The sequence below is a fragment of the Terrapene carolina genome, unplaced genomic scaffold, assembly GCF_002925995.2.
Source record: "Terrapene carolina triunguis isolate 2854851 unplaced genomic scaffold, T_m_triunguis-2.0 Scaffold96, whole genome shotgun sequence".
Lineage (NCBI taxonomy): Eukaryota > Metazoa > Chordata > Testudines > Emydidae > Terrapene > Terrapene triunguis.
In genome coordinates this window covers 20,216,526-20,232,713 of record NW_020664447.1, presented here as the reverse complement: position 1 = coordinate 20,232,713, position 16,188 = coordinate 20,216,526, and the positions used below count along the sequence as shown (strand labels likewise).

The window sequence follows — 16,188 nt, the reverse complement described above, 5'->3', positions numbered from 1 at the left end:
CATATTGACGAATCAGCAGCCACAGAATTTTCCACAAAGCATATTTGGAGGTAGAGGAATTCAGGCTCCCTTCTCCCACAAGGGGCTAAGAACAGGCTCCCTGAACAAGAGGGAGGTGCCAGTCAATTAACTCTGTCAGCAACGCTGTATCTAGAGATGCTTGTTGAAGCCAAATAACGTATGGGTACCTGTCACAGTGAAAGGGCTAACTGCACCTCTTTTCCCTTTATAATCTCTCAGGGTGTACTCATTCAGATGTTAGGCCTCCTGCCTTTGTCTATCTCAAGAGGAATTTTGCAATTCTCCCACACCTTTCTGGGAACGGAGGCACGTGTGTATACATCATTATTAACCTGCAGGCCCAACTGAGTGCAGGCACCTTTGGAAGTCTGTGACCAGTGATCACACAGCTTTCTTCGAAACAGACCAAAGCATTAGAAGAAAAACGGGATTTTAAAATGACAGGCTATGCACATCCAGCTTACCACCCTCTGATGGTAACCTAGAAAGGCATAAAGTCTCCAGGCACAGCCAGGGGCAGTTGTGTGTCTCGATCTGGTTTCCCTGAACAGTTTAACTACTGGCCCTCTCTTGAGAGAGGACCCCTTTTCAATCCTGCTAGGGGTTCTCTGTTCTAAACAGTGTTCCCAACCCATCTGGTCAAAACCAGTTTTGTAGGTTAGAGGAGACAAAAATAATCAAAGCTAGCAGTTCTGGCACTGTCCCTTAACAACTTCTGTTTGCTGAGAAGTGCCTACCTTCATTCAGTATTCTACCTACTTATTTCCTCAGACAGCTCTTTACTGAGGTAACCCAATATAGTAAGCATCCAAATAACAAGGTCAACATACAGTATCTATGCATATTACCGAGTAGCTCCAAATCCATTACAGTATCCAATTGTGGAAGTCCTACTGGAAAGCACCAAGAAAGCCAATGAAAAACAAGTGTATTCTACTAATTATTTATTGTCTCCTTCAGAATATAACCAGTTTTCTACCCCAGATAGACACCGAAAGATTGTCAGGCCTGCAGGACTATCAAGCTCTGACAGTTTGGATGAATGAGATTTTCACACATAAAAATAACCTATGAGTGAGACACATGAAGAATCTTTCATCACCAGAGGCCATGTTAAAAACCAGACTTAAAATTAATCCCAGATGATAGTGACTCCTTCCAAAGGAAAACTATTTAGGAGTCAGCTGCGCTTAATGATGCTTTGTTCCTGATTACAGAAAGACACCCCATTCCCTCCAGAAGTCTTGTACAGAGAGCTGCTGTAGGCCCTGGAGTCAGTCATACCCATCTGCATTTAATCCCAGATTCAGTAGGGGATGACTGGCTTTTAGACAGTAACATGGACATGGCTACCACAAGCCTCCCAGGCACAGAGTGGAAACAATGAACAACAGCCTTGCTCCCAATCTCAAACAGGTAAACCCAGTGAGAGAATGAAGCTCTCTGCTTCACGCACCCAGTATCCCAGAGAAGTCCACTTCCATATCTTCGAAAGAGAGACCCAGGGAATAGCTCAAACTGCCTAGTTCACAACCCCCCCATCCACTCTCTCTCTTGGATGTCCCAGAGAGAGGGCGGACTAGCTGAAGGCCCTAGATAAACAGCCACAGTTCAGGAGGACGGGATAAGGGGAGAGAGAAAACAAAGAAAGTTAGTCATGTAGCTGTACAGTGCGTGACGGGAGGGGCGGGCGGGCAGCTGCTGTGGAACAAATAATTAACACCTCTCTGGGGCAGCTAGTATCCTGCCCCCGTCCTAAGCCTCCCCCCACCCCGACCGCAACACACAGCCGAAGCTCCGTCATCAAAACGTGGGGGGGGGGGGAGATTAGCCCGTAAGAGAAAATATAACCCGGGCACAGTCTCCTCTAACCCCATCACCTTCAGCAGCCACAGTCGTCCACACCCCCAGTTAAAGCCAGGGCAAGCCCAAGACTAGCTCCCGCTAGCTTTACTGGGGCTAACAGGGAGAGATGTGGTGAACCAATCCCGGGTCGGTTGGCCCCCGTCCGCCCCCCAAAGGGGGTGGCCTGACTTCCTTTGGACACCCACGGCTTTGAAGAGCAAAACAACTGGCACAGAGATAAAGGCAACCGCAGCGTCCCCCAGGGAAAGGGGAGAACACGGGAAAGCAAATGGAGACAGTCTCATCCTCATCCCCAGCTTTCTGCCCAGGGAATTGCGCCCATGCCACTTACTTTGTTCCCAGCTCACTTCCTGACTGCACAGCTTCTGCAGCTGCTGGCTGGTGCTTCCTAGCTCTGCCGCTGCTGCTGCAATTTCCGCTTCTCCCAGGCTCCCATTTCCTGTTCTTTCATCACACGTCAGGAGGTGGGATATGGCCGCACAAGCTTCAGTGCTGATGGGGCCCCGAGCAGCGCTACCCAAGTCCCCCCGTCTGCTTATCCCCGCAGCTTCCCAGATCCTTTTGTCTACGCCAGAATCGTTGCTGCTCCCTAGACCACACTCCGGGAAACCGACCATCTCCACTGCGCTTCCCACGTCTCACTCTCTCTGCCCCTCCGGCAGCTTTCCAGAGCCCATTATTCATGCATCCTAAGCAGTTCTCTGGTGCCGGGCCTTCCTTCTGCTCCTCTGAGGAGTTTATTTCAACAAGTCAGACTTGTCAAACTGGGGTAACCTGAATGAGCCACATGGAAGTACTAGACTCGAAGGATTGCAAATTCCGGGAGAGCGCTTAGATACATACTGTGGCAACAGGGGGACCCACAGAAAACACTACTATTGAGACGCCTTTTAAACGGCTATAAAATAAGCAAAAAGTGGGGACTTTCTTGCCAAAGGATAAAACGTGATAGCTCTACAGAGTATCGCCCCCACCCCATTGCAACAATATTGGTTAGCGTGAATTTAACCGTACAAATGACAAGGAAATAAAAATGTTACCTTGAGGCAGGACTGTTATAATTTGAATAAGGGACATTAAATATGGATAATCTAAATGTCTCATTAAAAACTTTATTCCAGTTTTAAAATTTGCTTTATAGAGGACCCGGACTGGAAAATGTTTTTGTTGTTTCTTCCCTGGAGGGACGGTAGGTACCTTAGTACTTTCAAACGTCACATCATGGCCTTCCTGATTTTGTGGAAGGTCGTGTTGGAAGGCCCTGATATATATGGTGTGTTTTTTCATCTCTTTAATAAAGATTCAGCAAGCACTTCAATCAAAATCCCCTCTTCCCTTTCCCTTTCACCACAGATCAATTGGGCGTTTGAATTAAACAAATGCTACTGGTTTAAAGTCTAAGTACAAATTGCTCAACCTCAATTAATAAGGTGGTTTTACTTGCTTGATGTGTTTATGTAGTCATGCTAGTTCTCTAGTTGTCCATAGTCTTAGAAAAAACAGGAGGCAGACAGGAACTGAATTTCTAATGTAAAACACATCCCTCATGCTAAATAATAAAGAGGAAAGAGAAAAGTCTCTCTTTTCAAATGAACTAGACTTGTAAATCTGGGTGCCACATGAATCAGACAATACAATATTTGAAAATGAATTTCAATTACATGGGTGGTAAAAAAGGGTTATTTGAAGTGATTTCCATGGACTTTAAAACAAAATTTGTGTATTACTATAAAACAGTCTCTCAATTCCCACAAAGGTACACCACCAGCAGTCTTTTACATTACAGTTGTCAGACCTCCAGCAGCCATGGTAGTAGGTTAATCTAGGTCTAGGCTGCACTTTCCCCAGGGCAAGCAGCTGTTATGTTAATCCAAGTTTATTTTGTCTCATAAATTCATTAGGGGTTTTAAACAGGGATCTCTAATCATACACCTTAAAGACTAATACATTTCTATAGCCTACAGGCCCAGCAGTGATAGAAAATGCTTGTCGCCCTTCTTTCAAAGGGCTTTTATTTATAAACTGTAGTGGAAGGTAAGAAGGGAGATGAGATTGAACAGGGTAAACTGTGTTTTCTGTATGAGAGATTGTTCCTGCTCTTAAAATCTCCAAGAAATCACTCCTTTAAAGTTTTCCCAGTTGCCTGCTATCATTTTTCTTAAATCAACTAATGAAGTGTTCACTTCTTGGTGATATGCACAAACTTTTCACTTTTACTGCAGCTACTGTAGCCAAAGCATCTGGAATAATGACATACACAAAACTTTTAAATATATAGTCTATTTTACTTAAAATTCAGGTTCAGATTTATCTACTCTAACACTTGAAGCGTTCCTACATAAAATTAAGAATGGCATGTTGCTGCTATGTTTTTCTTTGGTGGTAGAGAAGGTCAAACTTTAAATTAAAATTATATTAAAGATTTGTTAAAAAGTTAATACAACAAAAAAAATCAGTAGCATTATCACTTTTCTATTTGTCCTTCTACTCAATCTCCCTACCAATTCACAACTGTTCCCCATTTTAGATAAACTAGCATCTGTCATTTTGAATACCCCATGTGAAAATGTTCCCACAACATTCTATGGGAGACTAATTCCCCAATGTATTCCCCACTTTCCAGATGCTCTAATAGAAATCAACTATGGACAGCTTCCCTCATTTCAGTGCTGTAAAAACCTTTACAGCTTTAGGACAGCACACTTTTCAACTGAAGGCCAGGCAAAGAAAGGGAGAGGTTTTTTGTTTTTTTTAGTTTCATCTCTTGCTAGTGAGAAAGTTATTCTCTACAATTAGAAATGTATCCAGGCTGACCTACAAAATGAAAGCTCATTTATGCAAGAAAAGGCAAACTGAAGTGTTATGTGATTGTATTTTAAAACATCACTCAGACGATTTCTCCATTTCTCATATCACATTGAACATGCAGCTGTTGCCTTGGAGGACAAGTTGAAACATCTCATCACTGAAAAATGAACTACAGAAGCTTATGTCTGCCTTTACCTTTCATCTACACACAAGCTGCACTGATTTGAAAGCCAGTTTAAACGGGTGCAAGTCCCAGTGTGGTGCTCTTAGAGTGGCTTAGCTTATGCTTGTACTACTACAATATGTATTTTCCTCTAAATATTCAGATATTCAAAATTCAGACTATGAGAATAATATATTAATATAGGCAGTTTGTTCTTATAGCTTTCTAATGGCCAGAAATCTTTGAAGTTACTCAAACTAATGAAAAGAACATTAGCCTTTTTCCATTTTCCTTTATGCAAAATAAGACATTGAGTGTTTAATTTACTCAGACTGGAAAGTGGAAGGATACACCTTAAACATTATTGAATTACTTTCCAGACATCAGTTGAAACAATAAAATTAGAGCTGTCAAGTGATTAAAAAAATTAATCGTGATTACACGATTAAAAATATAATACCATTTATTTAAATATTTTTGGATGTTTTTTACATTTTAAAATATATTGTATTCTGGGGTGTAATTGAAATCAAAGTGTACAGTACTCACTTTATATTTTTATTACAAATATTTGTGCAGTAAAAAAATAGTATTTTTCACTTCATCTCATACAAGTACTGTAGTGCAATCTCTAGCATGAAAGTTGAATTTACAAATGTAGAATTATGTACAAAAAACTGTATTAAAAAATAAAACGATGTAAAACTTTAGAGCCTACAAGTCCACTCAGTCCTACTTCTTGTTCAGTCACTCAGACAAACAAATTTGTTTACATTTGCAGGAGATAATGCTGACCGCTTCTTGTTTATGTCATCTGAAAGTGAGAACAGACGTTTGCATGGCACTGTTGTAACCGGCCTCGCAAGATATTTATGTGCCAGATGCACTGAAGATTCATATATCCCTTCATCTTCAACCACCATTCCAGAGGACATTCATCCATGTTGATGACGGGTTCTGCTCGATAATGATCCAAAACCATGCAGACTGACGCATGTTCACTTTCATCATCATGAGTCAGATGCCACTAGCAGCAGGTTGATTTTCTTTTTTGGTGGTTCAGGTTCTGTAGTTTTGGCATTGGAGTGTTGCTCTTTTAAGACTTTTGAAAGCATGCTCCACATCCCACCCCTCTCAGATTTTGGAAGGCACTTCAGATTCTTAAATCTTGGGTCGAGTGCTGTAGCTATCTTTAGAAACCTCACATTGGTACCTTCTTTGCGTTTTGTCAAATCTGCAGTGAAAGTGTTCTTAAAATGAACAACAACATGTGCTGGGCCATCATCTGAGACTGCTAGAATATGAAATACATGGCAGAATGCGGGTAAAACAGAGCAGGAAACATACTACTCTCCCCCAAAGAGTTCAGTCACAAATTTAATTAATGCATTATTTTTTTAACAAGCGTCATCAGCATGGAAACATGTCCTCTGGAATGGTGGCGGAAGCATGAAGGGGTATACGAATGTTTAGCATATCTGACACGTAAATACCTTGCAATACCGGCTACAAAAGTGCCATGTGAACACCTGTTCTCACTTTCAGGGGACATTGTAAGTAAGAAGTGGGCAGCATTATTTCCCGTAAATGTCAACAAACTTGTTTGTCTTAGCGATTGGCTGAATAAGAAGTAGGACTGAGTGGACTTGTAGGCTCTCAAGTTTTACACAGTTTTGTTTTTGAGTGCGGTTATGTAACAAAAAAAAATCTACATTTGTAAGATACACTTTCACACTAAACAGATTCCATTACAGTACTTGTATGACGTGAATTGAAAAATATAATTTCTTTTATCATTTTTACAGTGCAAATATTTGTAATAAAAATATAAAGTGAGCACTGTACACCTTGTATTCTGTGTTGTAACTGAAATCAATATATTTGAAAATGTAGAAAAACATCCAAAAAATTTAAATTAATTTCAATTGGTATTCTATTGTTAACAGTGCAATTAAAACTGCCATTAATTGCAATTAATTATTTGAGTTAATCAAGTGAATTAGCTGCGATTAATCGACAGCTCTAAATAAAATCAACATTAAACAAATTGAATAATATAACGGATCATTTGGGAGCTGGTGACAAATGCAAACTTTGACCTCCATCACAAATTTAAATTGAAGCCATATTGAACATCAGTTATCTGCTGAAAGAATCAGTCATGTCTTCATTTGAAGCGAGATCCACATAGCAGCAATCAATTGTTAAGATACTTTATTGACAACTCTCCCGCACTCATCACAAAAAATAGCTTCATTTTTGCATACGATTACATCTTAGTTTTTTCAATAGCGTTTTATTGGCAGTGGAAAAATGCTTCAGAACTTTATTGAAAGAAAGCAATAAATAATACTGTGGTAAAAATAGTTCAAAGTACTTAGGCTGTACATACTTCGTTACATAATCAGAAGTACACAAAAAAGATTATTAGAAAAAACATGAAACAGTAACAATGAATTTCAGTTGTACAAGTAAACTAAAGAGAAGAAACCAAACAAGGGGGAAAAAAAAAAAAAAAAAAACAAAGACATGCTATATATACTGTTGCATAATAAATAATGCACCATGATCTGAACAGATTTCTTACTGGCTTTTTAATGTGCCATTCAATGATACATTTTCTACGCAAAGCCTGAAATGGCTACAACCATCAAAAATTTTAAAAAATCTGGACAAATTTTTTTTTATAAACGAATGCAAAAAGATGACTTACATAGGAAAAATAAGGCCTTTATTAGAAGTTGCACTACTTTATTTATTCTTCAGCATACTGTGCCTTCATCTTTTACTACTCTTTTTTTACATTAGACTGCAGTGCTTCATGATTGGTCCGCTAAGAATAGTTGCATCAGTGCCTTTCCACAAATGTTTTTAATCAAACGGATATGGGAGGAAAGCACTTTTTGTGGCCTGTGGATTACTAACAGGAGCTATTATGAAGTCCTTCTTCCTTGGCTGAGAAAACATTTCTCAGTTTATGGCTTATGTTCAGTCATTGTAAAGACATGCTATACAAATACAGCAGACTGGAAGTTATGAAAGAGTTTACCAATTCTAAAACATGTTCCATAGTGTTATAATGTTCCCCCATTTTAAAAATGTACTAAAGCATTAAATGAAGACAAATTCACACTACCTGACAAATTTTCTTTGTGAAAAAGGTACAACTATCAACAGAAAAAAAAAATCTATTAGATCTGCTTACTAAAACGTTTATCTCAATGCTTATCTGAAAAAGGCTGGTTTATTTAATTTTTAGAACTAGCTAATATTTCCAAAAAAGACAAAATATATACTGCTTGGTGTCATGATACTTTTACAAAGACAGTAAAATCCTTTTCACCTTCAGTTTCATTATTAAAAAAACCCAATGATAATTACAATAACTGCATAATTTACAAAAGCCCTATATTGCTCATAGGGACATATACTTACAAGCATTACAGTACATTCAGTTGGAAAGACTAACAAATTAAGGATAAAATCAGCAAGGATTTGATTTATAGACTGAATACAGATGGAAAAGGTAAGTAACTATATAAATGAAAAGTCACATAGGTTTACTTAAATATAAGAAACATTTAATTCTAAAATATTTTCTCTATGGTACTCATGAATTTATTTGCTAATTAAAAACTCTGTAATAAAATATCTCAAAGTGTCCATTTAACAAGTATTAACAAATTAAAGATTCCACTGATTTCTAAAATATGGTCTTTGAGTTCAAAATGCTGCATATCACCGGTAGAAATAGTGTGGATAAACTGCAAAATAAAAGTAAGTGTGTTACACAGTGTCTCAAGATAAAAAAAAAAGCAAACATGCATTACATTCCAAGTTTCTCAGTTAAACAGCTCATTGTTGTGGCATGTATTTAACAGATTACTACCATTTCATGAAGTATACAGTTCTATTTGGTCCCTACATATGTTTCAGTTGCAATATGAGACTTGAGGCCAGAGGTCAAATAATCTCTTATTGGGAATTGAAGGTAACTTTTTTTTTTTTTCTGGATGATCTTACTGTGTAAAATATATATTTAAAACAACAACAACGTTAAGGCAATTGGAGTTAAGAGCTTTAACATTCACAAAGAAATGTTTTTAAAGTATCTTGATTTATACAGGGATGGATCCGGCTCATTTACACTGACCTTCACCTGCAGTAGCTTCCTTTCTCAGCATTTTATACTACAGAGCTCTTTTAGAGTACCTTTATATACTAAAGGCTACAGACTTTGAAGCCCCAACTATACTAGGAAATTGATCTATTGCTATGAAAGCTTATCAGCGCCAAGTCCCCTGGAGCGAACGTTGAAAGTAATTTCACTAGGAATATAGATGATAAAAATATTTTAAGCACCACTACAGAAACATGATTTTCGCTTGCAAGTGACAGACTTAAATCAGACAACTTCTGAATTTCTGTCTGTTCTTTAAGAGGCAACTGAGAGATCGATTTCAGATTTGTATCTGATGTAACCTAGTATGGGGGCTCCTTCCCACGTTGTTATAGGATCTTCTGAGGTACAGTTAAAGGGCATCTTCTGCACATCTACCTATTAAGGCTGTGAATTTGGAAAAACTAGAGACTATGAAAAATGATGCACTCTCCTATTTTGCATATTATATGAATATGTACTAAAGCATTTACATAAGTGTGTATTACATAAATTATCCCCACCTGCTTCCCCATCTATACCCACCCATACCATGATTTGGCTCATTTTCAAGTTCCCCATGTCATAGCCCCATCACTCTGGTACCCTATGTGCCCTCTTCAAATCTTCCCCCACACCATGTGAAGTATTTGGAGCTACCTGTAATACTTTATGAATATTATATGTTCCATGTATTTCTTATTGTGTTTGATATAGGATTACATGGGGTTACCTGCATCTATGCAAGAAAGGAGACAACGGCTTCAGGCAGCCCCATTTACTGTAACTTAAGGACAATGAAAGGCGTCTTTCACTTTAAAGACCATGATGAATTCAACAGTCTGGCATGGCACAGAGTGGGGAATGTCCACGCTTAAAAGGGGGGGGGGGGGCCCCAAAGTGGGAAAACTGGAACAAAACTATTTGTAGTTATGTTCCTGAAAAATGCTACTTTAAGAGAAACAATGTCAAACTAATCCAATTGCCCCCTAAGAATTAATGTAAATGGGGGGTGTTAGGTTCCAGGGAAATTTTTTTTGCCAGACAAAAGACATACATATATATATATATATATATATATATATATATATATCTAGTGATAGACCCAGACCAGTTGGGAACAGCAGAGTAGCAGAAGAGAGATATACTGGCCACTGGATAAGTAGTTTTCTGTTCCCTGAGTGACCAGAGCAGGGGCTGCTCCAGGCTAATAGACCACCTGACTCCAATTAACCTGCTAAGAGTTAGTTAGTGAGGCAGTTAAGCACCTGACTCTAATTAAGGCCCCTCTGATGCTATAAAAGGGCTCACTCCAGTCAAGCCAGGGGGAGCCAGAGGAGAGGAAGTGTGTGTGAGGAACTGGGAACAAGAGGTGTGCAAGAAGCTGAGAGTGAGTAGGCGTACTGCTGGAGGACTGAGAAGTACAAGTGTCAGACATCAGGAGGAAGGTCCGGTGGTGTGGACAAAGAAGGTGTTGGGAGGAGGCCAGGGAGTTGTAGGTGTCATGCAACTGTACCAGGACGCACTCTAAACAGCTGCAGTCCACAGGGCCCTGGGCTGGAACCTGGAGTAGAGGGCAGGAGCAGCACATGGCAGTGGAGGGGAGGGACAGCTGAACTGCCCGGCAATTGATAGCCTGCTAGGCAGCTGCTGCACAGGGAACTTAGGGGAGCGGGGAGCTGATGGGGGGGGCTGCTGGTCCACCCTGGTTCCAAGTCCCCACCAGTTAGCTCCAATAGGCTGCTCTTTCTACAAGCAGTGGACAAATCAGGCGGCTGCCAAACAACATTATAAGGGAGCATTGTGCAACTTTAAACAAGCATGTTCTCTAACTGATCAGCAACGTAACAACAAATGTTAACCAGGATGACTTTAAGAGAGGAGTTACTGTTGGTTGTTGCCCGCCAGGGCTGCCTCGGGCACAGGTAGCCCTATGAGGATCCCCTGCTGCTCCCTGGAGTCGGATCTCTGGCTGGGCTAGGGGGTCTGGCCACAGCGGTACCCTTGTGTATTTCCGGGGAGGGCATGTGGACTAACACAGGTCCTTTGCCCGAAGCCCCCTTGTCCTGCGGTGCCAACGGACCCTTCAGCTTCAGCCGCTTTTTGGGCACTGGGGAAGGGGAATGGTGACAGGCGGGTTCCAGTGCCGGCAGTGCATTACGTGCTGACGCCAAAGTGCTAGTCATGGAGTCTGACTGGGAGAGCTCCAAAGCAAGACAAAGCGCATCCTCCATGAGGTGGGCCCTCAGATGGATATCCCACTCCCTCTGAGTTTCAGGATGAAAGTTCTTGCAGATCCTGCACTTCTCTTTTCTGTGTGTTTCCCCCTGACATTTCAAACCGCTATTGTGGGAGTCACTAATGGGCATTGGACGGATACACGATGAACATGGCTTAAAGCCTGAGGAATGGGCCCTGCGGCGAAGTCCCAGCCGGGACTCTAACTACTAAAACTACTGAACACTTAACTTAATGGTCAAACTAAGTACCTAAAAACTAACTACAAAGGAGACAGAACAATGGGCTGAAAAAACAGCTAAAGCTCTTCCAATGCAAGCCAAGACATTCCAACCAACCATCACGGGCGGTAAGAAGAAACAGAGGGCATAGGGTTGCCGGCACTTGATATACCGATGCATAAGCATGGCACTCAAGGGGGCTCTGCAGCCAACCCTACGGATACCGGTAAGGCAAAAGTCTCCGACGAGTGTGCACAAGGGCGAGCATGCACCTAGAATGGAATTGAGATGAGCAAGCACTCAAAGAAGAATGTTGTGTATGGGGGAGGAGGTGCCATAAGGGCTCCTAATTCCCCTACCCACCTGGCAGATGTGATGGTCATGAGGAAAGGTGGAGTAGAGAACAGATCACTAGTGGTTCAAATGGGGGTCCAGTAAGGCCCTATAACACCAGATTGAGGTCCCAGGATGGAGTATGGGCTCGTATTTCTGAGTAAATGTTATGAAGGCCCTTGAGAAAATGCTTGGTGGTGGGGTGAGCGAAGATCGAGAACTCATCCACCTTGTGGTGGAATGCTGTGATGGCTGTGAGGTGTACTCTGATTGACCTCATGGAGAGGCCGATTTCTTAAGTTCCAATATATAGTCCAGTACGAGTGGTAGACGACAGGAAACCGCCATGATTTATCCATTTTGGCACCATGTAATGAATCGCCTCCATTTGTGCAGGTATGTATGTTGTATAGTTGGTTTACGACTCTTTAAAAGAATGTCCCTTACTTCCTCTGAACAGGTCATTTTGATTTCTCAGAACCATGGAGTAGCCACTCCTTGAGGTGGAATCTTGCCAGGTTTGGGTGGAGGGCCTGGCCCGCATCCTGAGAGAGGAGATGAGGTAGAAGAGGAAGTGTGTGTGGTGGGCACACAGCCATCTTTAGGAGGTAAGGAAACCACATTTGTCAGCCATGTGGGGGCTTTCAAGAGGACTGGTGTCCTGATCTTGTGTATGAACCAGGATATAAGAGGGGTTGGAGGAAAGGCATATATTAGGGGTGCATCCCATTTGATGAGAAAAGCATTGCTCAGGGAATGGGATCCCAATCCTGTTCTGGAGCAAACGTGTAGGCACTTGGCGTTTTGGGTCTATAGTTGGGAACTCCCTATTTGAATATAGTCTGTAGTACTCCAGGTTCGTTTCCCACTCGTGGTCCTGGGAAAATTTTCTGCTTAGTGCATCTGCTGTGGTGTTTTGGCATCCTGGGAGGTAGGAAGCTGAGATGTCGATGTTGTGACTGATGCACCAATTCCATAATAGCATGGCTTCTGTGCACAGGGATCGTGACCGTGCCTCTCCCCCCCCCACCTGTCAGTTTATATAAAACAGGCAAGCAACGTTGTCTGTGAGGATCTTTATAGTTCTGTCTTTGATCACAGGTAGGAAATGGGAACATGCATTGTGAACTGCCCGCAGGTGCAGTAGGTTTATATATAGAATGGATTCCAATGGGACCAGCAGCCTTGAACCATATGATTGCGCAAGTGTGCTCCCCAACCTAGTAGGAAAGCATCTGAAGTGATTATTATTGTTGGAGGGTTCTGCGCAGATGTTTGGTTGGGTTCACAAATGTAGAAAGTTTTTTACTTTGGTTGGCATTATGAGATGTTTGTTTATGCTGTTTGTTTGTTTATGGAGTCGACGGGAGAGGGCTCGGGGGTCGATTTATCGCATCTAGACTAGACGCGATAAATCGATCCCCGCTGGATCAATTGCTGCCCGTCGATCTGGCGGATAAGCGTAGACATACCCTTACTTAAATTTTCCCATTACCTCTTTTTTTCCCTGAAACTAGAACAACCGTACTCTGCCCACTTTGAATGAAAACTATTCACTTGCCCCTCTCAAATCAGATTTCACTCTCTCGGTGTTTGAGATGTCATAATCCAGCTAGGACTACCAGCTGACCCTATAAAGTCCTTGAGGAAAATCAAAGTAGATAAGGCCTGAATTCCTAATGTAAAGATGACCAAAAATCTAACACTTTTTGCAGAAAAATCCTTTCATGCCTTTTTAAAAATATATCAAAGGAACAAAAAAGAAAAAGACCAATTATTTTCCTTTGCAAATTAACTTTAAAATTAGGATTATATTATGTAAAGGTTGACAGCCTTAGCTATAAGGAACCACCTTAAAATTCTCAATGTAGTATTTATATTTTAAACTGATTAGTGTTTTTTTTTTCACATTTAGATATTAATAGTTTTTGGATTTGGTTTAAACTTTAAAATGTATATTCTACAAAGTGGCCTATTTTACTGCTATACCTATCCTTTTTACTCACCAACAGACGCCTTTAACAGGAGTAAGTCCTTACTGTAGTGGAATCCAGCCTTTGTGTTCCTGATACATTGCCTGTTTCAACAATCATAGAAGGAAGACATGCAGAACACAGCATGCAGTTAGTCTTCAAAAAAAAAAATAATCACACAGCAATGTGATTACAGCTACTGTACACGCTCAACTAAGGTTACAATAAATTAGAAAAGCAGAATTTAAAATAACTTTAAGTTCATCTATTTACTAGTTCCAGTTTCAATGCTTAGCTTGACAAAAAATTCCTAATAAAACAATACTCATGCAAGCTAGGGCACTGTAAATGGCAGAAGTGAATCATCATGTCTAGAAGTACAACTATTAATATTCTGCTTTACAAGATTTCTCTGTTTTTGACTGCACAGAAGAAAACTTGAATTTTTAGAATGTGAATGTTTAATATTTTACATTTAAATCAAGTTAAACATTATATGGTGCAAAGAACTTCTGGACTGGATATTTTACACTAGTGAGTAATATTTAAAATTTTAAGCATCCCACTAACATTCTTAATATTTATGTGTAATATATAGGGGTTCTTCTTAAACTTCATGTATTTAGTTAAAGTGTTCAAACAAAATAGGCACACTACCAAAGACCTTTGGTCCAAATTTGACCAAAGGAAGTTCTCAAATTGCAATTGCCTGGTACATTCCATCACCAATAAAATTTTCCATTTGGCAAGCACTGATTTTTATCTGTGCTTTGTAAAACCAAAAATTAAAGAGAAATCTTACTCATATGCTACCAAAAATTATATTTGTAATGTAGATACGATTACCTTTCTATATCTTGCCAAATTCTGCTCTCAAGCACATACACATGGCTCTTAATGAAGTCCACACCCGTGGTAAAACTGTATTGTAACTTAATTTATCTTAAAAATACATTCAATAGTTAAGTGATTTACAAAGCAAAAAGAAAACGGTGCCTTTTACTACTACATTATGCTGTATAAAAATAACCTCAGATTTTTTGCCCCCCGCCCCCTTTTTTTAAGATGAAATTTCCTACTTTTATTTTTGTTTTCCAGTAATTCTTATCAATGGACATTACTGCACTACCTTACATCTAGGCTTTACTTGTGCTCTTATCAATACTAATTAGAAATGTACAGCTATTGCCCCCTTTTCACAAGGTAAGAAAATATCAGTAAAATAGTTAATGGAATGTCATCTTATTTCCATATTCAGAGATATGGAAAAAGTATATCCTAGCTAAAAAGACCTTCTAGTCTTTTCCTAGAGAAAAAAAAACCTGAAAAGGAACCATATATCTGCTAGAAAGCTCACACAAGTTACTACAAAAATAAACCTATATTTGAAATAAAAAGTTTTACACATATAAACATGCACAAGGCAGATGCTTTTATGCAGATTAAAATTAAAAGATTCTGGCTACTTAATTCACTTACAACCTCAAGCAAAAAAGTTAATGCTTAAAAATAGCAAAGTAGTTTTTGTACCATCAATTTGCATCTTCTTTGGCTGCATAGAAGGTGAAGACATTGAGGAGGTAACTCTGAAGTTTGCAGGAAGAGTCTCTGCAGATCCAGCAGCTAAGCCTCTTATGTCCTTTGGTCTAAATTTCTTTCTCCACGAAGGTGCTCGTCTAAAGCTTTTATCATCATCCTGTCAGATTGATCAGCATCATTAGTAATTCTAAAAACAGGATTATTTACTATAAATTAAAATTAGAGCAGGATCAATATCTTTCCCCACAACTCCAAGCGTCTATCCGAGTCAAGGTGCTTAGTATTTCTTGGAACAAAAGATCTGGCTGCCTATCTTTAATTTAACTGCACATTAGTGTATATTTGTGATTTAGGATTTAAGATAATTCACAAATGCCATATAATCTACTAGTGAGAAGTAAATGGAAGGGTTATAAGAGAAGACAAGAGAACACATATTTCGGGAACATTAACAACCAGGTATAAATTACTTTAAATAATCCCTTTGGCCTCTTAAATTCCACTTTTGCTGGAATATCTATATTGAAATATAGCAGTAGGGCACAAAAGATTAGAGGAAAGTGAACGATAAACAGTACAAAACCACAATAGTACTACAGTACCTCCCTAATTTATGCATTGTTTCATTTTTAAGTGATTTGAAACCTTTTAATAGGGCTATGTGGAATAGAGTGCATCCTCAAATTGAACTATTTCCTCCCCTCCCCCTGACTCCCTAGTAGTGCATCTACAGCTTAAAAAATTATGTTTTTTAATTCACAAGAATGACACTGGACCTACTAACCAAGACAGCTGGTGCCCTGCCCGTGAAATACAAAATTTTTTTCTACTGGATATTGTATGTTTATGTGCATATATATCCATGGA

At 39.8% G+C, this 16,188-nt stretch overlaps 2 protein-coding genes across 7 annotated transcripts in view; both read right to left on the bottom strand.

Moving 5' to 3' along the window:
• The window catches only part of CTTN (cortactin), a 35,906-nt gene extending 33,580 nt beyond the window's left edge, over positions 1 to 2,326 (bottom strand). Inside the window, exon 1 of the mRNA XM_026651311.1 lies at positions 2,219 to 2,326. The gene's annotated coding sequence lies outside the window, so the exon portion shown is untranslated. The remainder of the gene's footprint in view (positions 1 to 2,218) is intronic.
• A 5,221-nt stretch (positions 2,327 to 7,547) lies between these two features.
• Positions 7,548 to 16,188, bottom strand: part of PPFIA1 (PTPRF interacting protein alpha 1) — an 87,459-nt gene continuing 78,818 nt past the window's right edge. For 4 of the 6 annotated variants that reach the window (XM_024218089.3, XM_024218092.3, XM_024218090.3 and 1 more), the window contains 3 exons: positions 15,313 to 15,478; positions 13,816 to 13,886; positions 7,548 to 8,622 (listed from right to left, as the gene is read on the bottom strand). In XM_024218089.3, coding sequence (XP_024073857.2) covers positions 13,828 to 13,886; positions 15,313 to 15,478 — 225 coding nt within the window. In that variant the 3' untranslated portion in view covers positions 7,548 to 8,622; positions 13,816 to 13,827. The remainder of the gene's footprint in view (positions 8,623 to 13,815; positions 13,887 to 15,312; positions 15,479 to 16,188) is intronic. The other 2 variants (XM_024218091.3, XM_024218094.3) reach the window with 1 other exon arrangement.